The sequence below is a fragment of the Toxotes jaculatrix genome, chromosome 2 (assembly GCF_017976425.1).
Source record: "Toxotes jaculatrix isolate fToxJac2 chromosome 2, fToxJac2.pri, whole genome shotgun sequence".
NCBI lineage: Eukaryota > Metazoa > Chordata > Actinopteri > Toxotidae > Toxotes > Toxotes jaculatrix.
The window spans coordinates 7,707,030-7,734,542 of NC_054395.1; the positions used below are offsets into that span (position 1 = coordinate 7,707,030).

The window sequence follows — 27,513 nt, forward strand, 5'->3', positions numbered from 1 at the left end:
AAATGAATGCTAATGTCCACTGTATGCATAAATAAGCTACAGACAGTTACCAGAAACCTGGATAATGTGTTTTCGGGAAAAGGTTTTTCAGAACTGGCATAAAGCTTTATCGAGGAGTCTGGAACCAGGAAATATTGTGTACGTATGCAAACACACAGCCAGGACACTCTGAAAGACTGATCACAACAGGCTGCATGTGAACTCACTCAGAGACTCAAAGTAGAAGTAAAAGAAGAAATACTCACTCTGTCACCCACATGAAAGAAATGCACAAGTGATGGTTTTATTTAGACACAGACCACTAAGGTATTAACAACATCACCATGACATAACCATTAAATGTCACAGCATGTGACAGTGTGGTGTCACATTACAAGCCGCAGTGAGCCCCTGTATGAAGATCATGATGCAGCTCTGTGTTACACATCCAGGTTAGTGGATGGCAACAAATCAGCCATGCCATAAATCCAAAAGATGTTCTTGTTGATAGATATTGAAATTCTGCTTTTAGTATTTTTATCTCTTAGTTGTTGGCTACCAAACAGAAACAAAAATGTCTGAACAAGTCATTTGGCTGAAAACTGACTTCAGATATATGAAATAACAACAAGAAGAGTGTAAGGCTAGTTTAAAAAAGAAAAAAGGGAGTTTGGACAGTGAGATGCTTCACTTCTGGAACAAAAGATTGAAAAGATTGGAGTTAAAAATATATATAAATAAACAATACAGGTCAGTGGCCCTACCACGAAAGTTGCAGGAATTCCCTAACTGCCAGTGTTGGATATGATGAGACTGTTGTAAAGTTTATTCATTCCATGAATGAAACAGTGAAAACGCTGTAGCTGTCCACTGCTGTCACCAGTCTACCAGAGATGGAAAGAGACAGGAGGGGGATATCCTTATCTGCCAATGCCATGAAATTCAAGACGGTGCCCCATGATGCATGCGCACTAGCTCATACACTGCACACACACAGACACACAGTGAGCTTAACGCAGGCAAAGATACATACATACATACATATATACAAAAATGCACGAGTAAACGGAAAGCAGAAAATACACATAGCCTTAATATAGACAGACATTTACACAAACACATACACACAGCATAGCAAGCACACAGTTATTTTTGAGAGCTTGCGTTCACCTCAGCTGTGCACACACTCAGCCTCACAAGCTCTGGAGACAAAGGTAAGAACGAAACAAACAAAATCAAATCTCAGCTTCTAATATAGAATATCCACTGTGTGTGTTATAGGCTTAATTCATTTGGGTAGCCTGAGAGAGACAGCAGTAATGTGCTTTTCAACCACAGGTTAATGAGCGTATGTTAACTGAGCATGTGTCTTCATTACCAGCAGTGTCAGCCACACACTTAAACTTTACTGAAGAAACACAAGAGTTACTATGATTATGCAGTGTATACCTCACACTTAGGAGATGGCCAGTCACTGGGATTTCTTGCTCCCAATAATAGTCACAATGGCTTGTGGGGTCCAGAAAATACTAGGGATATACCCCCCAACAAAATGTTTTATTATGACTGTCACTTTCACCCAGTCTTCATTATAGCTGTCCAATCTGTATTATGATCTCAGTGTTTTCAGGTTTGGGGTTTTTGACATGAAAAGATTGGACCCTTGCTCTGTAAGTTTACATCATTGTAGAAATATTGTATCTGATATATCACCATGAGTAAAATACATCTGTCTTTTATTACTAAAACTCAGTAAAACACTTTTGGCTGTTTGGACAGTCAATACTTGATGTGATTCCTTCACAGTCTGTGAAACTGAAGTTTTTTATTCCCCCCTCAAATGTAATGTGCTCACTTTCTCCACAGGGGGGCGACGCTGCACGTTGCCACTATTTTACAACTCTTTGTACCCAATCAGAAAACGCCTGGTTGTGTAACCATTGGTTACCGGAGCAGTGGCATTATGGGATATACACATGGCAACCAGTAGTGGAGGAATGCATGAAGGGTCTGTGCAGTTGTATACTTCATTGTTCTGATGCCCGTTTTCATGGACCTGCAGATGAATTGGGACATTTCGCAAGAGTTCGGGGACTCAGTCGTCGACATTGTGTGTATTCATATTTTTTAAATCGTCGTGTTTAAGCACCGATAACCTGTCGTTACTTTCGGCGGTTTGGTTCTTGACTTGTAAACAGATGCACGAGAGCTCAGTGGGCTGCTGTCAGTCGGCAGATTCGACATGAAACAAACTCCTCTTTAGCATGCACAAAAAAAAATTATACGGTATATGAGTCTATCAGAGCTTCACCTTCAAAACAAACTGAAAAAGTAGTTGTTGTTGTTGTTGTTGTTTTTTTTTTTTTAACTTTTCGAGGACTGATTGTCATGCCCCTCATCCACTCACTGAATGTACAGTTAGGTATTGTTGGCCGCTGAGACTGGCTTCACACTCACTCATTCAACTCAATATGCTCTGCTGTGCTTCACAAACTCTGTTTACACAGGAAACCACACTAGAGATATTTTTTATAGCATGAGTTTAATCATTGAAACTTAATGTTGTAATGCTAGCAAACACTTCACAGTCACAAACCTCTGTGTGGTGGGAAAGAGTTTAGCAGTGAAGCATAAATGCATAAATGCTACTCATTGAAGTAATGCCATAACAATCAGGATAACAATATTATTGTCTTTAAAGGTGAGAACCTAGCAAGGAAGTTCAGCTCTTTAGCATTAAGTGTTATGTACGTTTGTGAAAACTGGGTTAAAGAAATTATAATGTATAATTCTGTGAGCAGAAAAGCAGAAATGTGCACAGTGGGATTATTCAAGTGAAAATTTAGTAGCTAATAATCTGAATATTATATGTCCAAAAAACCTCAGAAGATATAGTAATACTAAAGTAGGTACAGTAATATAGGAAAGAATATATTAAAGAAGAACAGATGCCATTAATTTTAAATGGGAATATCTAAAAGACTAGCCTTCCTATGTTAAATGGCTACCTGGCCTGTGCACGTGATAGGAGGGTGATTAATGGTCACATTAACTGAAAAAATACAACTGATGGCTTGAGTGATTTTTTTTGGGGTTGTGTGCAGGGGGAGACTTATTTTTCTGATATCTACGATTCAAAAATATAACTGAATATATCAGTAATACAGTCTGTTAAATAATTAAAATGGAAAGTGAATAGTAATATAAAGCCTTACACTTTTACCTTTTTTAAACCTCCAATCACTTAATAAAATGAATAAAACAACAAAATGTATCTTACTCTTGTACTGGTATTGTTTTGACTGGGTCGTTCTATTTTTCAGCTCCTTGGTTTTCCGGGTTTTTAGGGCTCTCGGCTACTATCTATTACCTGTTCTCACTAAACATTGTGTGTGTGTGTGTTTAACAAAAGTGGCACTGAGAAAACAAGTTGATTGTCTAGAGATAAAGGAAATAATAAAATGTTTTCTAGATCTTTACCAACTCATTGGAGGTTAAAGGGAACATACAGCTTTATATTTCTTATTACACTTTTTGACTGACTATACTATTTACTAATGTGTATGATGTTGTATTTATGTAACCATTTTGATAACCTCTTGTTTTGGGGGATTTGGGGTTACAAGTGTGATAAAACAACAGTTGCCTCTCTAAATGTCCCATTTTATTCTGTATCCCCAGATTAAACCAACACCGTCCCAACTGTCACAGCTGCCACTGCCATCATGCCCGGTGAGGATAAACCGCCACAGCAGACCCGTCAGAGGAAAAAGAACAAAAAGTCCCGCTCCAAAGGGAAGAGCCCTGGCGGCAGTCCTGGTGCCCGCCTGGGAGGCACCTTAGACGGACAGGATGACCTCATCTTACCCCCGGTCCCCCAGCCTCCTCCTAAAAAGCAGACAGAGGAGAGGCCGAAAGTGTCGGTGGCCAAGGTGGAGGAGGAGTCGTCCATAGCTATCTGCCTTCAGGTGCTTTTTCCCTACCTGCTGGCTGGGATGGGCATGGTGATGGCCGGCATGGTGCTGGACAGCGTACAGGTGAGCATCAGTGGATTCACAAATTCCAAGGCTGATTTTTTTTACCTGACAGCATACACACAAAACTCTAACACGAAACAGAACATTTAAACAGTTTCTGCTGTATATGACGATATTTTGTTAATAGATATCAGATTAAAAAGATGATCTTTGGTGTAAACTTACCATGTTGATACTGAAAATGTTTTGACATCAACATTTTAAAGTGCAGTACTTTCATAATTTTTTTTCTAAAATGTTTCAGTTCATTATAACAAAAGTTTTTCTTCAATATCACCAACTTGTTGCTGCGTTGTGAAAACATTGTGTGTTTGTTCACATATATCTATTATCTAATTATTTTATTTCTGTGTAGTGTAGGGAATGTGTCTGTGTGTGTGTGTGTGGGGGGGGGGGGGGGTAGTTTTTGTGTCTCTTTCTGGGGCGTCCCTGGCATTTGGTCTGCAGCCAGCTGGGCTCAGTGAAATCAGACACACTGCTGTCTGCTTTATGATGAGCTGGTCCCTCTTTCTTCCTCTCTGTTCTCCACTGATGAACACACGTCTGTCCTCATATGGCTTATTCCCTTCACTCCATCTGTTGCTCATCAGTATTTCCTCCACTTTCTCCTCTACAGTGTCTGTTACCCTCCTGCGTGATGGAGGGTGATTAGTCACAGTTTTGGCTGAAGGCTGTGTTTGAAAGTACAGGGGACACAGAAGGACAGGGAGAATAGTCTGTCTGAATGGAAAGGAGATAAAGACAAGAGCACTTCACTGTCAGCAGTTAGGATTGTTGCTGTTGCCTGTGGTGATTGTGGATCTTGTCCAAACAACCACATCTTGTCATCATATCTATTACTTTAGTCCTGCATATTACATCCTACATTCTGGATCTAGGATCAGGCTTTTTCATTTTCAGTGGTTTGTAATTTCTTTCCAAATCATGGCTCACTCATACTCACTAAATCAGGGCAGCTTTACACAATTGTGGAAAAATATTTCAGATGCCTCCGTAACATTACTTGCTGGCTTGAAATGGACCCTGGGACCTCTCATCGTTTGTTCCCGACTCTTTCACTCTGAACAACTAAACTGTTTATCTCTGTCAGTCCAACTGTGTGTTCCATAAATTAGGGTTTGTGGTGGTAAAGTTAAACCTAAAGGTGTCTGTGGTTGGTCAGCCTCCCAGAAGACTGGGGCGTTACATGCTGTTCATGTTTGAGACAAACAGATATTATGCCAAACTGTTACACACAGACCAAGAGAGTGGGATGGCCAAAGACCATGTTCGTTATATTTATTTTACTGCATACAAGTGATAAATGACAAAGGTGTGTAGGTGAGAGAAAGAAAGTGTGAGGTGGTCTAAGGTAGGGGTGGGGCGATGTGCACCAATTTGCCTTTGGACAATGGAGATTATAATCACAGTGGTGTGTTCTTAACAGACTGAAAGGCCTAAACAATGTATAGAAATAAACAGCAAATTATATGAAATTAAATTTTAAAAAGAATTATTAAAGACATAATCATAGACATTAACCAGTATTCAGTACTAGTAAAAAAATACAATGACAATGCTGGGTTCAACATTGTGGTGGCTAATTGTGCCACCACAACACTTAAGTTAAGTTAGCCTTGCACACAAGTCAGACAAGTGAAGTACATTGTCAATCAGCATGCCAATAGACCAATTTTTGTATGAGCAAATTTAGCTGTCATATTTGCTAATAACCTGTCCTTGCATGTTGTAATGGCGATCCACGCTAAATGTGCACAAGTCCAGTTTGGTTTTGTCCCACTCTCCTGAGGAGGGGCAAGACTCTATAAAGACTTTGCAGACATTTTAAGAGCAAATGCTGCTATTCATATCAAATGTCTCTTCATCTTTAATTAATCCTGGTTATTGCCAGCAATTAAGTAAATAACTAATTATTTAGCAGAGCAGGGTTACAAAGTGTTTCACAATCATAAAAGAGAGATGATAAAAATCTTTTTAATACATTTTTAAATCAAAGAATATGTATCTGACACATGGAAATGACACAGCTGTAGACTTATTAATCTCACAGACTCTTGATCCAAATACTGAAGACCATGGTTCAAAAGTAAGAAGTTTATAAGCTTCAATTACTGATATGATACGAATGAAAGTTGAGTTGGGAGAGCACCACCACTGACAGTGACATGACGCAATCCATCAGAAGAAAGTGTTTGTTGGAACAGTAGTTGTACAGCGGTATCACAGAGTGAAGTGTTCCTCTCTCACAAACTATCTTTGACAAGCACTGACAACGGCATGCACTGAGCACACACAGCGACCACAGCCAGGGTAAATTTAGGACTGTCATCAAGTTACTGACAGAATTAATGTTAATTAGTAACAGCTGAAATGATGTACCGCCAGCAACGTTTGTTATTTTAAATGAAAGAATGACCTTTGGCAGTGGCTAAAATGAGAAGCTGCAGCTGAATGTTTTCTGCACTAATTTGCTAATGTTTATTGTCAGAGCATATTGAATCTGTGTATTTTTTCCACCTCAGAATTTCCAGCTCAGAGTCACTCACTGTTGCACCCACTTAATATTTCGTTTTCGCATTCTAATTTTCGCTGGCTGACATTATTCAGCGAGATGCTGCACTGTAGAGGCCGACCGTCTTAACAGAGAGGAGCTGCAACACGATTAGGCTGAGATGGACAAAACGCAGCAGATCATGAATGAAAGAACAGATTTTTGATCAACATAATTTTATCTGATACCGATCCATTCAAATCTGCCTGGATCACAACCAGGAGCCCTTGTTCTGATGACCCCAGAGGCCTAGTGGATTTGTATGGGATCAGCAAACCCCTGATGTATGCTGGAGCCACATTATGTAACGTCTCAAAAGTAGTTAAAAGGGTTTTTAATTCAGTCCTAAATTTGACAGAAAGCCATTACTGGGGTGATATGAGAACACGGCAGTGTGTCAGAAACTACTTTAGATATACTACCAGTTTTTGTGTAATACAGAGTTTTATAATAGTGAAGGCGTAAGGAGAAAAAGCATTGGATGATTTGTTTAAGCTGTTTGAAAGATAAGAAGGGGCATAGTTTGGCAATATTTCTTAATTGAAACAGGCCTGAATGACTGACCTAAAGGACCTGAAAACCTATTTTCTCAGTTTCTTTTCTCAGTTTTTCTGTTTGAAATAGGCACTGATCATTTGGAAAAATGTGATGTTACATACCGGAAATAAGAATTTTGATGTTTTATCAGAGATACTGTGTTGCAGAGATATCTGCTGCATGTAGTTAGCATGCTAACCAGCTACCCCGTGTGTCGTGTCTCGTAATACCACTTTGTACCTCAAGAGGCGATGGTGAGTGAACTCATAAAAATTGTAAAAACATAAACATTATAAAAACATAATTTGGAGTGAATATTTTTTTTCAAATATAAACTACAACATTTTACATTTTTTCCAGGTAAAGAAACAAAGAAATCTGTCAAGGTGCAAAAGACCTTTAATAGTAAAGTAGGGGATCAAATTAATGATCTGATAATAATAAGGAAAAGAATTATCCGATTTCAAAAAAGAAATTGACAGCATTTCAAAAACCTGTAAGATTGGATGTCAGAGAAGAAGATAAAAAGTGATTTGTAGATTCTTGAGAGCAGCAAAGTGCTATAAAATCAATATTTTAGATAGGTCCAGTTTCTTAAAAGCAGGGCAACGTTTTAGTCACACAGTACAGTACAACTGTTTGGTCTGACATGTGGTGTTACAGAACAAGGAAATACAGTACCAGGACTATGACGGGATGTGCAAAGTGCAAATGTACTGTAGCAGGTGGACTGGAGGTAGAGATGGAGACAAGGGACAGAGGGAGAGAGAGAGAGAGAGAGAGAGAATGAGTCACGATATGGAGAGAGAGATGAGAAAAAGAGGGATGATAGAGAGGGAGAAAAATGCAGTGAGAGTGCCGACGTAGAAAGAGGGATGTCACATGGCAAGAGGGAGGTGGGATGAGAGGCAGACACGCAGCAAGAAATAGCGAAAGGGAGAGAGAGAGGCAGTAAGCCGGTCGTTCCCCTCATGAGTTTGCATGTTGGGCAGTGCAGACAGCCCTGCCTCTTTCTCTGCTACGTCACAGCAGAGCAGAGCAGAGGGAGCAGGACTACCCTGATGCTGACAGGAGGAAAGAAACACTCCAGCCTGCCAGGAGCTGGCTGCTGCATCTCGTCAGTGGACCTCTTAGATCACTCGTTGACATTATAGAGCTCTTTTTGTTTTCCTCTTCACTGTCATCGTGACCCTGCCATGAGGGAGGAATGGGCCTAAATGACAGAGATATAAAGGGATCCTGCTGCCTCTAACTCTCAAGACCTTTTGGACAATTCTTCATCCTCACTGTCAGTCATTTAACTGTCTCACGGCAAGCACTGCTGACAGTTACAGGATACAGACTTTACATTGGAGGTCAAGTAGGTTCCAGACTGGATCAAATGGATCCAGGACTGCATCCAACACACATTAAAGTGAGTTGAAAGGACCTGCTACATCAAATGGATTCTCGAGTGGATCACTGAAACTGGACTTAATCAGGACTCCTTGAAAAATCCAAACTCTCTTTAACCTGTGTGTGGACATCAAAATGGACATCAAAGCCATTGTACTATCCTTTACCTAAAAAGACCACATGACTGAAGAGAACCTGAGACTTTGACTGCAGATGTGGAACATCTGTACTTGTAGAAAACGTGACCTATGAATCAGAATTGGTGTTAATGATTGTGTTGCCTCAGTGGTGCTGACAAACAGATATCTCATCACTGCTGACTCACCACTGGGCCAAAGATGCCACACTCCATTGCCCTCAAGTTAGAAGCGAAGCCTCTGATTTTGGCTGGGAATGAAGTCGATTTTAACATATAGAAAATTATGTGACAATCTCCTGCTTGTTTCTGCCTGAGTTTTCTCCTCTGAACATCTGAAGACATGACAGTAGCTGATTATTTTTCAAGTTTCTCCAGAGGTCAAAAGGGTTAACATATGCTGCTTGTTTCACTTGTACGTAGTCAAGGATGATTCAAGGAAAACCTGTCGTTTCTTTGTCATCCCTGAAGAGCAAAACAACCATGCATTCAGAAATTCTGTCTCTCAGTTCTTCAAGTTCAAGTTCGTCAGCATTTGCCCTTGGCCTGATTTAAACCAAAGAAGACAACACTGATTGGTTTCTTCCTCAGCATTCATCCTATTCACTTCTTAGGACAAGTGAAACTGTGGAACCAAGTTCATTTGGACGAACAGTATCAGAAGCTAATGTTTTTTGCCTCAAATAAAAAAACTCATCCTTTACATTTGGATTTCAGTGATACTTAAAATGGGATAACCACAACGTTAAACTAAGTGATTAAGTAACCCCTCGTTCAGCATGGTGGTGACTCGTCTGGAGCTGGAGTTGCGCTATCAGGGCAAGAAGTTACGTGGTGTGACGTGGAAGTTGACTCGATCGGAACATGGTTTCCTACCGGAGAGCTCCTGGCTGATTGCTGCTCAGGTTATAGTACCGTACCTGGTGTCAGGGCTCGGAATGGTCTCCGCTGGTATTGTTATGGACCTAATACAAGTATGAAAATCTAAGAAAAAACATTTGTGGAATTATTTTTGAGAGATTTAATTGACAAACCATTGGTTAGTGTTGGGTACCATCTCAAGTATAACTTAATAATTTCGGTACTAATACCAAAACAACTTTTTTGTTTGTTGTTTTGTGATAACTTATTTAATATATACAAACTAATTTTCTGCCAGTCCCCTTTTTTTTGCCTCTCTCCAGTGACAGTTATTACATCTATGCACTGGATGTAAAAACTCACTGTTTTTAGAATTTGACGCTTTCTAAAATATCTGCACATGGCAACTAGAGTATGTTAAGGTTAGGGGAAGATGGTGGCTGTGGCAAGTTACTGGGGAGTAAGGTATGGTTAGGGCTAGGAAACACTTTAGGAAATATGTGGAAATGTTGTGTTTATGACTAAAACAAAAGCAAACATTATTTCCAGCATGAAAGTCAGAGTGTTTTGCTTTGCCAGTCCACCACTCTGAACACTTCACCCTTATTTCCCACCTTCCTACATTAAGGCTGTACTACTTCCAGCGATGGGACTGGATGTTGACATTGAATCATCCAATATGGATGTAATTCCTAGTATACTGGGCTGAAAGAAAAATGGACGTACAAGAATTTTGCCAAAATGAAATAGTCTGAAGTTGGCAAAATTTTGATTTGAATCAGAAAGTGTCCGATCAAAAGATAAGTAAAGGATCAATCTGAGCAAGCCTTTGATGCCACCACTTTTCAGACAGTACCAAAGAAGTGTTGAGGTTTGATACCTGAGCCTGTGGCTGGATGGATGAATATTTGGATGGACTGATCTGACCTGAATAGTTTATCATGTTGAATTAATGAATAATGTAGAGAGAAGGATGGACGTGTACATACTGTATACAGACTGTAGACATTTGAGTCACTGGGGCATAAAGAATGAATAGACAGTAGAGTGAAAGGCACACATTGATTTTACCTGTAGCTGGGTTGAGAGTGGTCTCAGCTGGCATCGTTTCATATCCACAAGTATAAAATAGGGTCTGACCGACATTTGGCTTTTATTAAATGTTGGATATTTGCCAGTCATTTTCATCTACCTTCTTCACGACTGGGCAGCTCTCTGACCTCGGTCTTTCAGAGACATTTTATACGCGGACAGAGTGGTGAGGAAGAAGTGGCTGATGTTGAAGTTGGTAGACAGAGGCAGGATTTTGGAACAGCTGCACAGAGGGAAGATGGAATATGGTTTCTCTTTCTAAACAGACAGATAACTGGATGGGTGATAGGGTGAATAGATGTTTCAATGGAATGATAGACTTGATGGACAGTTTAAACATTCCTGCTTCCCCATCGACAGAGCTGTTTTTCTTCAACAGATGGAAAGTTACACCTTGTGTAACATTCATCTTTCTGAGCTTTCCAAATCATATTTAGATGTGGAAGTGAGAGGAGAGCCTTGGGATAAAAGAGAACAGTTAATTTAATAAGTGGTCGGAGGATGAAAGAAAGGAGGCCAGGGAGGCAGAGAGAGAGGGAGAGAGGTATAAGAAACTTCACCATGGTATCACTTACAATAAAGAAGTTGATTCTTCAGTAGAGGGTAACACAGTCAAAGAAAGCACAAAGAGAACAATGTCCATACAGTTAGCAATAGTTCCAGTATTTCTTACTTTAGCGTGAATGTAAAATGTTGTGTAAATTGTTCTGAAAATAACTGAGAGCACGTGCTGATGATATAATAATGTTGTCTCCAGTGATGATGAATCAATATCAGTAATTAATTTTGACAATAACCGCAAAAATATTATAAACAATGATTGTTTTTTCTCCTGGGAGATCTTGAGTGGCACAGTGTTTTGGCTTTGAGCCCATCACAGCCCCTCACAGCCAATCACAGCCCAGCAGCAGCAGCAGTATTACAGCAGAAGCGGGCCATGTCCCAAGATAGCTTCCCAATATGACAGGCGTCAGCTAGACCTGTGTATAAATAGACACACACACACAAGCTCACAGAGGCATAAAAAGCACACCTTTACCATTCACTGCATTCCCATTTATCCCTCTGTCCTCCCTCCAGGAAGTGCTGGGTCCCTGGATACGTCATCATTGCCATCCCAATATGCATATTACTGTTTAGCTTATACAAACAGTTTCAGGAGGCAGAAATGAAATCATTGGTAACTGAAATATAGTATTTATGTTTGTTTCATGTATTAATTTGAGAAGAGTCTCCTCGTAACACCACACAGCTGCCACAGTTTATGAAGTCACATTCATTCATGTACATTTTGATTTATTCATCTGTTTCTATTGCACTTTGTCACATTGTGTTTTTGATACACCAACATTAACTTCTCAGCTGAGCCTCAAAACTTTTTCTGCAAGACTTCAACTTTTTTTTTTTTTCCCAAATTTCCGTTGTTTCTTCTCTAATTTACTTATGTGCACATTGAAAACACAGATGGAAACACACTTATTGTTAGCTGCTTTCTAACCTTTATCTGTAATTTTTGCTGTCTGAAAATCTCTGAACTAGCCGCGGCCACTTAACTCACCCATGGACTCTGTTGAGCTGGTGATGTTGTGTTGAACCCGTCTTTTTCATGTGTCTTGACTGATCAGGCTGAAGCTAAGAAGCATATCTAGTTAGCTGTACACCTTTTTATTTTTAGTTCTCTCTAAAGGCAGTTATATTTGCTGCAGAAATTAATCTTCTTATAATCATACAAGGACACATTTGCAGAAAAGACAGTGGCTTCTACACTGTGCACAGGCTTTCTGGCCAAACAAGTACAGTGTTTTGCATACCAGCCTTTAAATAACACATCATTTCTCGTTACTACATGTGGTAGAAAAGCTCCTGGCCAATGGCCAGTGTTTATGCTTTACTATAATATTGAAGGTGATAATTTCTCTGCCAGCAGAACATTTCCTTCCTTCATTTCCTTTATCTAAGTCACTAACTCACTGATAATAGTTCTATTTTTTGCTCTGAGAAATGTTTCTGTAACAAAACTTGTTAATTGATTTTGTTTCCTTCATTTTTCCTCTTTCCTTCCTCTGTTTCCGGCCCACTCTCTCAGTCTGTCCTCTCATCATTAATTCCCTGCGTCCCCGCCTGCCTCTGCTCCACATCACTCTGCTGCCGGCAGCTGTGTTGTTCTTTTATATGTGCATCTATTTAAAGATCTAAATCGTCTTGGACCTGCCAGCTGGAGTTGTAGTCAGAAAAAAATGAGGCAGACTCTCACAGTGAACTGTACGTCTTTTCTAAACCCTCTGAACCTGTGCGTTATAGCGTGGTGTTAGATGATGCTCAGAGATGTGGAAACGGGAAAAGTAGGCTACTGGGTTAGTCTAGAATATGTTATGTGCTTACTTAACTGCATCAGGACGGGACAAGGTTCAGAAAGTTCATTTGAGGAGGTGGAGATGACACCGATGGCTTTTAGAGTAGAAATATATCAATATCAAGATGGAAGAACTGAAAGAATTTCAAGTCAGTGAATTTACATTTGTGTGTTTTCTGTTTTTGTGCAATGCTCTGTAACTGTTCAGTGTTGTATTTTGTGTGTGTGTGTTCCAGCACTGGGAGGTGTTTAAGGTGATAACAGAGGTTTTCATCCTGGTGCCTGCGCTGGTTGGACTCAAAGGAAACCTGGAGATGACCCTGGCTGCTCGCCTCTCCACTGCTGTAAGAAGAGCAGGGTTTTAAATATTTTCACATTCAGATTTTTTGACAAGTTTCTTCAAGCCCATTGTTTGAAAGAAACAGTTTTTTTTTTTATATTTAGAACTCTTCTGTATCTACAGTATATCCTATCCTACCCATACCCACCTCTACTTACATTTATCTCCCTACATACAGTTTTTCATACACAGTTCAATACAAAGTTACACTAGGAGAAAGGTGTTTTTAAGCCTTTTAAAACTATATTTCAGTTTTAAAAACTAACATTGTTGGTAAACTGAGGTATGTATAAGTCATAGCTGCACATAGGTCCACCAAGTAAAGTACTTTAACGTAGATGGTAGATGGGTTCTTGGCAGGATGATGATGTGTTAATGCAACATGCTAAATTATTCAGAATGACACTGAGATCATGTTTTAGCTCTTGGTTCTGGGAAAATCTCACAACAGTTTGCAGTTTTTTCGGGATCTAATTTTCCTCCCTATGGGTTATGAAATGATTTTACCAATCAGCTTCAGTACTGAGCTGTGGGAACACGGTAACATAGCTACAGTAGTGTGTTGTTGGTATGAGCAAAATTATTACCCTAACCCCAGGTTGTTAGGAGAAAAAAAAGCCGTTTTTCTTAAACTGGTTGAGTTTCAGTCAGATCAACTTAATTATTTACTCAGCTCTTACGTCTCCTGAGTCAGACCTGTTGTCTGCTTGTTTGGCTCTATATTATTCCATGCTAATATATAACTGTAAAGTTTTTTTCAGTAATTCAATCCTGTCAAAACTGTATAATTTGAACAATTTTAACTGCCTCATTGAAATCGGTATCTCCATGTTTTCAGGCCAACACAGGCCAAATGGATGACCCTGATAAACAATGGACCATGGTGTGCAGCAATCTGGCACTAATACAGGTAACTTAAAGTTACTGCATGCATTCACACAGTTTACTGCCTTTAATCATTGTAAACTGGACATCTTTGGGTTTTGGATGCTGGTTGGACAAAACAAGGAAATGGTTTTGGGCATTTTGTATAGTTTTGTGATGTTTTAAAGACCAAAGGATTTTTATGTTCAATTGAAAAAATAATCAGCAGCTTAATTAGTAATGAAAATAACTGTTCATTGCAGCCCTTATGTAAATGCTACTCTACTGTATGTCAGATTTGTTGGTATGCTGCAGGTGAATAATGTCCTCTGTCTGTTGTTGCTTTCTGCAGGTTCAGGCCACAGTGGTAGGCTTCCTCGCAGCGGTGGCAGCCATATGTTTAGGGGCAATTTCCAGAGGAGGTGTTGAACTGGATCAGGCAGCTGTTTTGTGTGCCAGCAGCATCACCACTGCCTTTGTAGCTGCTCTCTCTTTAGGTTAGTGACCTGGGACATTTTCATTGTTTTGCATCAGAACATCTACTGGAATATTTTACAGCTGCTTTGGCTCAGTTTTCACAAGTGTTTTAGTTCACAAAACAGCTTTGCTGCAAAGTTCTTGCACACCAGAAAGTCTCAGTGATGTGCATCAAATAAAAAGAACCAAATCCCACTCACAGTTGATTTACTTGTACTCACATTATTTATGATGTTTTTGTTCTCAAACCTTTGTATAGTAAAATTCGTTAAAAAACAATCAGTGGGTCGGCCGCACTTCCCTGATTGGTGTTTCTTTTGTTTTGCGAGGCTGGGTTAATATATGTATATATAGAGTGGGATCCAAAAGTCTGAGATTACTTTCCTATTCAAATTTCCCTGACAAAGGTCTGAGGACCTAAACTTTGTAAATCAAGCGAGTAAAAATGATCAGCATTTAGGCCTGAGGATGTCACATAACAGACTGACCTTTAACCTTTGTTGCATTTTAAAATAACACAATCATCTTCATCAGATAATGCTATGAAATAATAATTAACTCTCATGAAAACAGTATGCACATAGCAATGAGGAGTTTTGTGTGGGGGTGATGTAGAGTAAGGATGACTCTACATCTCTACTTTTATTTATTTAACATGTTACACAACTGTTTATATAGATAGTTTAGTTTAGATTTACACAGCAGTAAATTCTCTGTGTGAGGGGTCTGTACTCACACTGTCGGTACTGCACATGTGGTATTTAAAGGTCAGATACTCTAGGAGTGTCTCGAGTGTTCAGAATATGTTCTGTACTTTCCTTTGGATCATGATGATATCCTGTAGATGATTCAGTTTGCTGAATTTCCTTTTATTGGATTAATAGAAACAGACAGATACATGTCTGTTAAAGTAAACACCATCAAACAGACTCTCTCAGCATACAGGCCCAGCAGATTTTTAAATCTGCACCGATCCCCTCATCACATCACCCCTCCCAACATGTAATTACTGGATAATCCATATTTTATCCTTTCCATAAATGTTCTAGTGTTAAGCGGGTTTGATGGGTGAGGGAACTAAATTGCCCCTGGTTCTCTTTTCTTTTCTTTTTTTTCTGCAAATGTTTTGAGTCATGTCTCAGCGGGGAGTAATCTCTTTCTAGCTTTCCTCTCCTTGCTCTGCCATTTCCACATTTCCCTATAAATCACTTTTCTGTTGTACAGTACATTTTCAAAATGTTTGAGTCTTCATTTCTCTTTTCCAGCCAGCCGTCGCTCACTGAGGCTGGGTGATGTTTTGAAAATTGTCTTTATTGATGAGAAAAACCAACGCACTTCAGCTGAAAGCTTTCATCAGGCCTTCGTGGCACCGATTAAAGCTTTCTCCCAGAACACACTGAATTATGTCTCTCGGTCTGCATTTTTGCTTTACATACATCTTGGTGGAAAGAAATTGCAGTTTTTGTTTTCCTCGTTCCTTTTATTTTCTGTTTTCAGTCTTCTCACACTAACTCATTTCTGTCTGTCTTCACTCTCACTCCCTCCTTGGTCCACCTACAGGCCTGGTGATGATCGGAGTGATCATCGGCTCCAGGAAGGTGGGGATCAACCCTGACAACGTGGCCACCCCTATTGCTGCCAGTCTGGGGGATTTGATCACCCTGTCCCTGCTGGCCGGGGTCAGCAGCACACTCTATGAATATATAGGTGAGTTCATATAATAACACTGGATGTGGGGTCACAAGGGAGATGAACCAGACCTCAGATCTGATTTATGATTGTGTCACACTTGTCTGTGCTGCTCTGGTGTGCTATGGCTGTCAGTTTCAAGAGTTTGTACAGCTTTTGAATATGACAACAACTTTCTTTACTTGAACTTGGCATAACTTGATTTACGATTTTTTTGTTCCCAGTAAAAGAGACATATTGAAGGTCTGTGTAGTAGTGAGATCAATGTTATAATGTGATCTTATTACTGATTTTGAGGCAAACAGGAGAAAACATGTTGCCCATTACAGAAAACCCTGTTTTGAGTTTATCATGTTGATAACCAGAACACAAGGTGGCAGCAAAAGCCAGATTTATTTTCCCAAGACATCTCATCATGATGTGTGTGTTTGTACATATCACTATAGATGTGTGTGTTCATAATGTTTCTTCTGTATTCACAGCTTTTTAATGGATGTGGCTTGTCTCTTATCTGTTCTAGAGCCTATGTTTGTGAATGTGTTTGTACACATAAGAGTGTGTACATTAATGTATAAATGTTGATTTAGCACAGTATGATTTCTTTCTGACATAGATATATATGATTTGAGATTCCTGCAAAAAAAAAAAAATGCTACCTCATTGAAACTTTTTTTGCACATGTATGCAGTATAATTTAATCCAATACAACGTTACTGCTATAACACTGAAACTCATTTTGTCCAGTTTCATGTTCAGTTGTTGGAAATGTTTAAGTTCAGTTAAATAATTAGTACTGAGGTCACAGTTAAAGATGATATGTAGTGGACTACATTATATTGAGAGGAGTTTCTCATTTTTTGTCCCCTTCATTTACATATGAGGGGTATGCAGTCCAGTACAGTATCATCAGTAACTATGACCTAAAGACTAACACACACACGGTGGCAAAAAAAAGCATGTGAACCATTTGGGACCCTATAGACCATCACAGTGTGCCTAAGCTTATAACACATACACAATTTTTAATTTCCACCATGTTTTTCCACTGTATTTCACCTACAGAGTGATGTTTCCATGTTGGTGTACAGTTCCCTTTTTACACCAGTCGTGCATGTTCTTCCCAAACAATTCAACCTTAGTTTCATCAGTCCATTAAACACTGTCCTAGAAGTATGGTGGAGTGTCAGGCTGCTCTTTGGCAAACTTCAGCAGCGTCCTCTGTAACCATGCACCATGAGCTGCACATGGCAGACTCATGAACAGAGACGTTAACCAGCTCCAACGATTCCTTTGAGCCTTAAGCTGTTACTCACTGTTAGGGAGAGTAGCCACAGAACTAAATCATCTCCATCCATAGACATTTTGTCAAACTGTGGACTGATGAATATCTGAACTCTTTGAGGTGACTCTGTAGCTCTTTACATCTTAATACAAGAATTCTTCATCCAGATTCTTCTGAGATCTCTTTCTTAACTTGGGTCACATCAGCAGATGCTTCTTGTGGAACTCAAAATGTTTGAGTGTTTTTTTTAATCAGTCAGAGCAACTCTAACCCACACCACCAGTCTTATTTCACTGATTGGGCTCCAGGTTTGCAAACTCCTGACTCAAGTGAGCTTTTCTTGAAGTCATTACAGCTGATGGGTTCACTTACTTCCAGCTCACACTTTGAAGGTTTGAAGTATTTATTTTCCCAAGACAAATCATTGTTTTGTGGACAAGAACAAAACAATGATTTGTGTGTTGTTAGTTAATTGTGTTAAATCATAATTGTGATCACATTTTAAACCAAATTTATACATAAATGCAGACAATTCTAAAGGGTTCACTTACTTTTTCTTACCACTGTATAATTTAATTTAAAACATTTTAACACACCTCTATGGCAGTGTGCAATTGTGCCTAATAAAGTGAACATTGCATGTACGTGGTCAGGTGTTCCCTTTATTGCGTCCTTTCCTTACATCTACCAGAGTGTCAGACAAATGATGCTGTTATGGGTAAGGAAGGCAGACTGTAAGTCTTGGCTTATGTGAAAAACTGCTATAGTGGGTCACTCTTTGATGACCCCTGACAAGAAGTTGCACAGTTATGCATTTGTTCACCTCATTTCACCACCTCACACCTGTTTCTGTTTTACAGATATATGGTACCTGTCCCCCCTGGTGTGTCTGGTCTTCTTGGCTCTGATCCCACTGTGGGTGGTGGTGGCTCGACAGAGCCCTCAGATCAGGGAGGTTCTCCGCTCAGGGTGGCAGCCTGTTATAGTTGCCATGTCAATTAGCAGGTATGTAAATATATATAATCATACATTCACGTTTGTTAATTTTATTCTGAATTGTTGATTATCACATTCATTTATTTAGTGGACATATATACTAATGTATGAAGTTCAAGATTAAAATAAAGCTGAATCAAAATAAAAACTGACAGATTTGAATAGAACTGTTTATATAAATGAAATAAGCTGGACATCTACTGACTAAATATCTGGGAGTGTGAAACTTTGCTTCAGCAAAAATGACTTTGTGCAAATCAGTCTCTTCTTTTTGAAGGAGTGTATAATTAAAAACTGCAGACCCCCCTTCCCCCTACCTCATATGGTAGAAAAAAAAAAAAACAAGCAGCAAATAATAAACTGTGTGAATGGACTGCTAATCTGAGTGCACAGTTTAGGAGACATTTAGAAGTAGGGCTTCTGCGATTTGTATCTGGCATTCAGAATGAAAGCAGGATATAGTTTGTTGCAATAATAACTATAATTATAATTTTCCTGTTTTTAAGTAATCCAATGCAGCGTTCAATTTTCATACCAGCTAAATGAAAGCACAGGCTAATAACTGGTGTTGGAAAAATTGTGAAAATGCTACAATATGTGGTACTGACCAAAAGGCAGGTCAGAGCTTGTCAGCCATGATACAAGCCCTCTTTAATTATTAAATGGACACGTTATACATCAGAATATGGCCTGGAATGTATCACACATAAATTATGCATTAACAATCAAACACTACATGCACAGAGTCTTCATACTAACACAGTTCTCACTGGGTGATTCTTTAGACACTGATGATTAATCTTTGCTTATATTCAGTGGGTATAAATAATAAATGAAATCACCTTAGCACCATCTAACCCCCACACTCCTTTTATTCTGAAGATTAGATGTCTGTATTGGAAGGTCTGAGGAAAGTCTATCAGTAACTGCATGTGGTTTTGTGATTCCCTCTGTGTTTGTGATTTCCAGTTTTGGAGGCCTTATACTGGACAAGACAGTGAGTGATCCCAACTTCGAGGGCATGGCTGTCTTTACACCTGTAATTAACGGTAAGCTGATTGGTCTTTAAAGCTAAATGATGCCACAAGGAGTGATCAGACTGAGAGATTTGAATTTCAGCCATTCAGTGGATTTCGCCCAGAGCGATGATTAAATAACATCATTACGATTAAACACAGTTTGTACAGCAGTGTTTGGCAGTACAGGCACACACGTGTGTGCTCGCTCTGTACAAATTCAAGCAGAATGCTAAAGGTTCAGTAATGAGCATGGTAACCCTGAGGTGAATCCAAACACAGATCACAGATCACTCATCTATGGAGGGTACATAATGAACTCGGCAAGATAGGCCATCACAACTGTATTGATATTGACATATTGATCTAAGAAAGGAATAAATTAGGTGGTAGAGGGAGGCACAGCAGTCTCAGTCCACAGCAGATGGAAGCAGTTTGAAGGTTAAATCAAAGCAAACAAAATATTCATGAACTAAGGGCACTCGTTTCAGTCAGACACACTCGATCGTATGATCAAACCTGTTTCTGTCTCAAAGATCACACAGTTACAGTCGGAGGAACTGATCGTGCTCTACGGGGGCTTCATTTATGAATCCGAGCAGCACACCTAACATTGAGCTGAAAGCACAGCTCTCAGAGCAGAATAGAATAGTAGCGCTTCTCACTGAAAGTGTACTGAGACTTGGTGTTGAATGCATCACTAATGCCCAACAACATACTGAGGCTTCTTCAGATAAGTCATTGGATTGATTCCCTTCCCTCCAGACAGCTGGACTGGCAGCTGATCGTTTTTCATCTGTTCTCACTGACATGTTCTTTTGCGTGGTGGTGCACTTGTATGTAAGCTTCTCGAAAGTGACTCAAAATGCTTATAATAGGTGAGTTAAAGGTTGCCTGACATGACAATCTCAGTCCATTGCCATTTGGAAAGGAACTGAAACCAGTGGCTGTCAGTCTAAAATCACATGCGATACTTTGGAAAATATTTGGCTCTATTATTAAAGTATACATGATTTACAGTCCGTGGGCTAAAACATGCAGTGCTGCCAATATGTTGTGTAAATGAAGCTTTAAAACCACTGGAACATTTTGAGAAGCAGCAGCTATTTCAGATGCACCAAGGCCAAAATGTGGAGCATCAGTCTGCTTTGACGATTCACTCTGAAGTTCCAGCTTCTGCAGCCTCAACAGGAGAAACTCACAGCAGCTATGTATAGTTTTTCAAAAATGTATGAATTGTGTTAACAATACATGAAAATACACTCTGTGCAGCTCGTGAGCTCAGCCAGTTTGACACCAGCTGTAGGAATCACTGGAGCTTTTGCTGAAATCCTCCTCTGAACTCGAACAACGTGAGCTGCAAACATTAGCATGTCTTAGTCCAAGTCTTTAAGCCAAGCAGCCAAATTTGGTTGTGTTAGAATAAAATACAGAATAAATAAACAAAAATAGAATAAATTAAAAATAGAACGTCAGCAACCATCTCATGGAGCTAATGTTAGCTTAATTACCTAGCTAGCCAAAGCTGATAAAATGTGCTTGCAGTTCTCATTTCAGCCACTAAAACTGATGGTTACTAAGTAAAAAGTGCGTATCATGCTCCTTTTTTTAAATTATGGATCCTCTACAGGATACAGTTAGAGGAATAGGAAGTGCAGAAGAAATAATCAAGAACAGAGAGAAGGAGAAAAGGCAGAGAAAATGGTGTTTTGCAGTGTGTACTGATTTTGTAAACTAACCCATGTGCAATCCCTGACTGTTTAACTTTTTGGATTTGCATGCAGATCTTTTCTGCATGAGAAAATCCAGATCAGCTTTAGAAATCAGAGACTGAACTATACTTTATCTATGGAAAAAAGAAATTGATTTTCACCCCATAATACTGTTTCAGAATGATGAAAAATGCACTCCGACAGAGAGAAGTGGAAGCAGAAAAGAAGCAGCCTGCAGAATAAGTGGTTTGGCTATGAGGTGATGCATGCAGGGATCCACTGAGTATAGGAGAGAAGTCAGTGTAAACCACTAATGGTGCACACCCAGTGCCCTGGCACAGCTGACAGGGCCTTTAATAACCATCGACTGTCACTGTTACTGTTTCTCATTTCGTCTCTTCCCATCTTCCCTCTGTCTCTGTCTCTTTTGCACTGCTCTCTGTGAAATTCTAAATTCACCAATCTGGTTTGAATTTCCCATTCTCCCTCACTGGCTTGCATATAAACCAGTATTATGTTTTACTCAATGTTCCCTCAAGTCTTTTCCATCTCACAAAAGAACATCTGTGCCGTTCTTTGGGGTAAACTTTGGAAAGGTGTTTGATGTAACTGAATTAGGCACAGATACCCTTGTCAACACCAAAACTAAAATGGACTGTTAAAACCGGTGGGATCTGGAAAAGTTGTTTTGCATTCTGTAGAAACTTGGCTTTAAAGAAGTGAAGAAAAAGACTCAGCTCACACTCGAATTAAAGGATAAAATCTTCTATCTCTCTAATGTTTAACCCTGGTGTTTTGTAATATCTGAGGAGGATTTGAACATCAGAAAATGTCTAATCAAACAGATAGCCCTTGTGTCTCTCTGAGGTATCGGGTCGAGCTTTTGTTTGTATTCATCTCTTTCAGTTTATTTTTTTTTTCAGTTACTGCGACTCCACTGGCCCGAGTTCAGCTCTGCTTTGGCCTGTGTGGCTTATTAAGATGGACTCTGCTCTCTATAAACCTTGGCTGGACCGTGGCCGAGCCAAGCTTGTGTCATTACTTGGCTTAATTTGTGTGCAGGCGATGATGAAAGAAATTAAGCGTTACTGATTCTTAAGCTGTGTTTACTGTCCCTTGTTCAAAAGAACTTTCTGCTTCACTTGATTACGAGAAAACAAAATCAATATCAGCTTTTCAAATCAATGTGTGGGAAAACAATAAGTCTTTGTCACTTGTTTTTGTTTTTTTCACTTTTTTTTGAACACACACACACAATAACTCTTAATGTTTCTTTGGCATAAATGAAGTTACAACCAGTGGATTAAAGTGGTTGCTCTGCCTTGTGTCACAACTTCATTCATATACTCATTAATTCATTCATTGATTTTACTCACTCAGTTTGTCCTTTGTGTGTTTTCTCTCCCCTGTGTAGGAGTGGGCGGTAACTTGGTGGCCATCCAGGCCAGTAGGATCTCGACCTACCTGCACTTTTGGAGCATCCCAGGGGTGCTGCCCTATAAGATGAGGCAACATTGGCCAAATCCCTGCATCACCTTCTTCTCCTCAGGTAGCACTGCTACACACACCGTGGCATCTGTAGTGTGATTTGAATTCTTACATTCAAATCACACTACACTTACATTTAACAGCTGTTAAATGCCACCACTAGCAAGAAGTTGAAATTTTACTTTCTGGTGCAAATGCATTCATCTCTGAAAAAGTGCCTGTTCCTGCTCCATCATGTATTTATTACAAACAGCTCTGATCAGCAGCTGTTAAGCTTTGCCCACTGTATGCTCCTACAGAAGCAACATCACACATCTCCAAATGAAAGTTGCTTTGTTGGACGTGCGTATTTGGCAACTGTTTGCTAACAGATTTGCTGCCCGCAAGTGACCAAAAAAAAAATCTGCTGTAAAGAAAATTAACCTTCCTGTTTACCAAGCTGAATGATAACCTCTCCTCTGTGTGTCTCCCAGGGGTGAACTCCAAGTCAGCACGCGTGCTGCTGATGCTGGTAATCCCCGGTCACCTGGTCTTCCTCTACGCCATCTCTCTGCTGCAGGGAGAGGAGGCGCCTATCACTATATCCTTCACTATCTGTTACCTGTGTGCTGCGCTGCTGCAGGTAAACTGATGCAGTTCCATACTCATGTTTTCATGTCCCTCTTCGCTGTGATAAAGAAGAAAATGAATTATTTTTATTGTCCTGCCAGTGGTAGTTAACTCTGAATGGTTTCTCATGAACTCATTGGCCCTCAGTTGGCCCTGAAGTTTCACACAACCCTCTGATACAAACTGTGGAAGCCAGTCATCAGAGGCTACATTATAAGACTTTGTACAGCCTGATAAAAATGGCTGCTGCCACCTGTTACCTAACTGTGAAGTGACCTGTGCCAGATGTTGGTGTTTCAGCAGCTCGGCGAGATAAAGATTTGTTCCAGGACAGAACCAAAAGTACACCACAATCCTGCTACAGTCACCCGTCTGACCTGCTCAGCATAGCATCAGCTCAGCTGCTAAGTGTTTTAAAAACCTGAAACTCATTAAGCACACAATGTTCGATGGCACTGTCAGTGTTATAGCACAGAGTTAGATGTGGTGTTCTTTGGTATCGAGTCAATGACTGTTTGGCAATCTCAGTAAAGTCTCTGAGATTCAAGTAAAGCTCAGATTTCATATTTGCCCGAGTACAAAGAAGCTGACTGAGACCTTGAATGATTTCACTGCTTGGAAGATTCATAGGAAGCTGTTACTGAGATCACTCTCCTTTGTGACGTGATAAAATAACACACGCAAAACATACACAGGTGCAGAGAGAAACACACAAATACATGTCTGTTGTGATTATTTGAGATGCACTAGTCGAGTGGTTTGTCAACTACTTTTTTTTCTGATGTACCATCACAGCCTGATCAGGTGACCTTAAGTACCCCACTGAACACCAATCGAATTTTAACCTAAAACTATTGATCATCTTTTTTTTTTGGAGAGGCAGAATTTAGTTTCAACCTCTGATCTTTTTTTTTTTTTTTTTTAAATCTACACAATTATCTATTACTTTCGCTATTTCAGCTTCAGGTATCCTTTCCTTTGACTTTCTATTTCAGCTGTTTGATCATTACCTTTAGCCGTTTCCACTGTTTATATTCCTAGTTTTTAACTCTTTCAAATGTTGCTTTGAATCATCTATTTAAAATATTTATCCATTACTTTTAGAAAAATATTTCAGCCATTTATCTATTGCCTTTTTTTAAAATTATTCTTTATTCAGTTTTAGCAGCTCATACAAAGTATATATGTGTTTACCTATTGCCTTTTTTTAAACAAATCAAATCATAATTTGTATTTTTTCTAATTAGTTGAGCTACTCCACGGTGTTCCCTGATACTCCATTTCAACAGCTGAAGTGCCCCTGACTGGGAATCACTGAACCAGTCATGTGTTTTGATTCTCATTATTTCATGCTGCTTCTAAAATCAGATTTTTCTTCTTTTCTTTTTTTTTTTTTCCTTTTAATCATTTTTATTTTCTCTAACTTCAGCTGGTCCGGTTCTGTTTTCCTCTCTTTTTTTTTTAGGTGACCATCCTCCTTTATGTTGCTGACCTCATCGTCCGTTTGATGTGGAGAAGGAGTCTGGACCCTGACAACTTCTCCATCCCCTACCTGACTGCCCTGGGGGACCTGCTGGGCACCGGCTTTCTGGCCCTGTGCTTCCGCTGCGTCTCACTGGTTCAGAGCCTGGCTCTATGAATCTTTCCCTCCTCACCCTGAACCCTCAGCCAGCCACTGTCTTGTTGCACCACTCTTGTTTGCACAGAGATGCTTTTGATTGGACAATAAAGCATTTTCTGATCTTTATCACTGGGCCAGTTCGTACCAAGGAATTTGTCTCTGTCACAAATTCAAACCTTTACGCTGGTGGAGAGACGGCACATGTGACATCCACCCATTTACACCCATCCATCTGGGTGTAGAGTTTGCTGCCTGAACATGTCCAGCCCTCAGCTTCAGTCTAATTCTTTTATTTGAGTGCGAGACACTTTTAAGTATTTAAAAGTTTTAGTCCTCTGTCCTTCAGAACATGTGCTGCAGAACACTGAACTTTAGTTTAAAATCATTCCTCTTTATCTGTCTGTCGTTCAATTTCCCTGCTCTAACTAGATTTGGATTTGGTGTCTCTGTGCTCCCCTGGTTTCTTTGGATTTATCAGAGGAAAATGTAGCAACTTTAGATCGTAGCTGCAGGACATCAGACAGCATATCAACTGTGTGGGCCACCAGAAATGTTTTTCAGCGGCCTTTACTGTGAACATTTGGTGTGTTTGTGGAAATTAGTTTGAGCGTGGTAGAACAGACTTAAAGCAGTCCACCTGTGGACAGGCTGTACTATGCATTAAGGTCAAGAGGTTGTGGAGGTTGATTGGAATTTTAGGTTTAACTGGAATTTTCATGGACATGCTGTATGTCCAGAATGAGTTTGAAACCATCATTGTTTTCATGCACGTCAGGTTAAATACCTGTAACACACAGAGGGACATTTCAGCATCACTTGAAAAAAAAAACTGAATCTCCATTATTATCCACATAATGTTCTTTATCAGAGCCTGATAACCAAAAAACCCAATTTTCCTAATGTTTGCTCTTGATTAATTTTTCTTTTTTTTTATGAGATACTGACAGACAGATGGCGTGTGGTCTTTTCATGGCCAACACCAAATGGTAATGGCTGCTCAGTGGAAACAGTTTGTACAAGTCATGAACAAAGGAATCTTTCCTTGCGGTGTCATGATGCAGAGAACAGTGCACGGCACAGCTCCACCTCAGTCATGTCATGCAGATGGTGGCTGATGTGCAGGAGATGCAGATTAATCTTTATCTGACAACTGTAATGGGAGAGATCATGTTTAGTCGCTCTGTTTATCGGAGAACCATCACATAATGTTTGTTGTGAAAGGAGCTGAGGAGCCAAACAAAAGTGGCCATGAAGACAGATTTTAGGAGGGGTGGGGGTAAACACCAGCAAGCTTTTGACATCTACAAATAACGTGTTTATGTTCTGCACTCCCTACTCTGTGTCTGTGATGGAATCTAGTGGCGTAAAATCAAAATCCAAGTATACTTTCTTGCTGAGAGTTAGATGAGGAGATTGATGCCACCCTTGTGTCTGTACGCTGAATATGGAGCTACAGACAGCAGACAGCGAATGTCTCTTAGCTCAAAGACTAGAAATGGGGGAAACATCTAACCTGGCTTTGTCCAAAGGCAACAAAATCTCCCACTAACAGCAAACTATTGTTTTGGCCAGGAACTTTGTTTTTTTGTATGGATCAAACAAAATGAGATACAGCTTCAGAGGTGTTTCACAATGCCAGGCTGGCTGTTTCCTCCAGGCTGAATGTACACTGGTGTCAGTCTTTCTCATCTAAATCCTGACAAGAAAGCAAATATTCATGTTTCCATGTCAGACTTTTCCTTTAAGGTCTGTGCGTTGTAAAAACTATTTGGTAAAGCTACAGTTATAGTCCTGTGCACAAATTCCTCTAACTCCCTGACAGCTGCTCCTTCTTCCACCATGGAGAAGTCAGTTTCACAGCAAGTCACTTAAAAACGAAACAATTGCAAGCAAGAGAAGGACCTATGTATGTCCAGTGAAAATATCACATTTATTACTTAAAGCCCCCATGATCCCTCACTAAACTGCCTCCATAATAATAATAATAATAATAATAATAATAATAATAATAATTATTATTATTATTATTATTATTATTATTATTATTATTATTATTATTATTATTATTATAGGTGTAATATGCAAATGATGTATTGCTTTTTGTTACATATACAGTAGGAATACACAGTGCCCTTAATCAGGCACATGGAAATAATCCAGTAATAATTATAAGCAATGAGACTTTTTCAGATTCTAAATCATAAGCTGTTTAAAGACCCAAACACTTCTGATTCCCTGAAATATGTGTCCACACTTCTCTCTATATGTATAGCAGTCTCAGTATTTAAAAAATATTTTGCAGTATTTTATTTATTGTTAATTTTGTGTGGCCCCTCAAAGAACAAACAAACAAAAAAAAACCAACCAAAAAAAAACAAACAGCAGTGAACAGATGCAGATGACTTTTACAACTATTTGTTTTCCTCCATCAGCCCAGGTTTATGTGTTTACATTGGTTGACTAGCTGCAGAGGATCTT

The 27,513-nt window shown here is 39.5% G+C and overlaps 1 protein-coding gene across 3 annotated transcripts; it reads left to right on the plus strand.

The window, feature by feature from the left end:
• The first annotated feature begins 979 nt into the window (after positions 1–979).
• On the plus strand, positions 980–27,458 carry LOC121191625 (solute carrier family 41 member 1-like). Of its 3 annotated transcripts, none has more exons than XM_041052868.1 (11): positions 980–1,193; positions 3,661–4,016; positions 13,178–13,285; positions 14,120–14,191; positions 14,498–14,642; positions 16,183–16,329; positions 18,454–18,598; positions 19,559–19,638; positions 22,732–22,866; positions 23,279–23,427; positions 24,880–27,458. In XM_041052868.1, the coding sequence occupies exons 2-11, from the start codon at positions 3,705–3,707 to the stop codon at positions 25,051–25,053; spliced, it is 1,467 nt and encodes a 488-aa protein (XP_040908802.1). In that variant the 5' UTR covers positions 980–1,193; positions 3,661–3,704; the 3' UTR covers positions 25,054–27,458. The 3 variants fall into 3 exon arrangements, with proteins under 3 accessions (XP_040908802.1, XP_040908809.1, XP_040908819.1); XM_041052875.1 differs by lacking the exon at positions 980–1,193 and adding an exon at positions 1,953–2,089; XM_041052885.1 differs by lacking the exon at positions 980–1,193 and adding an exon at positions 1,965–2,188.
• The last annotated feature ends 55 nt before the right edge of the window (positions 27,459–27,513 follow it).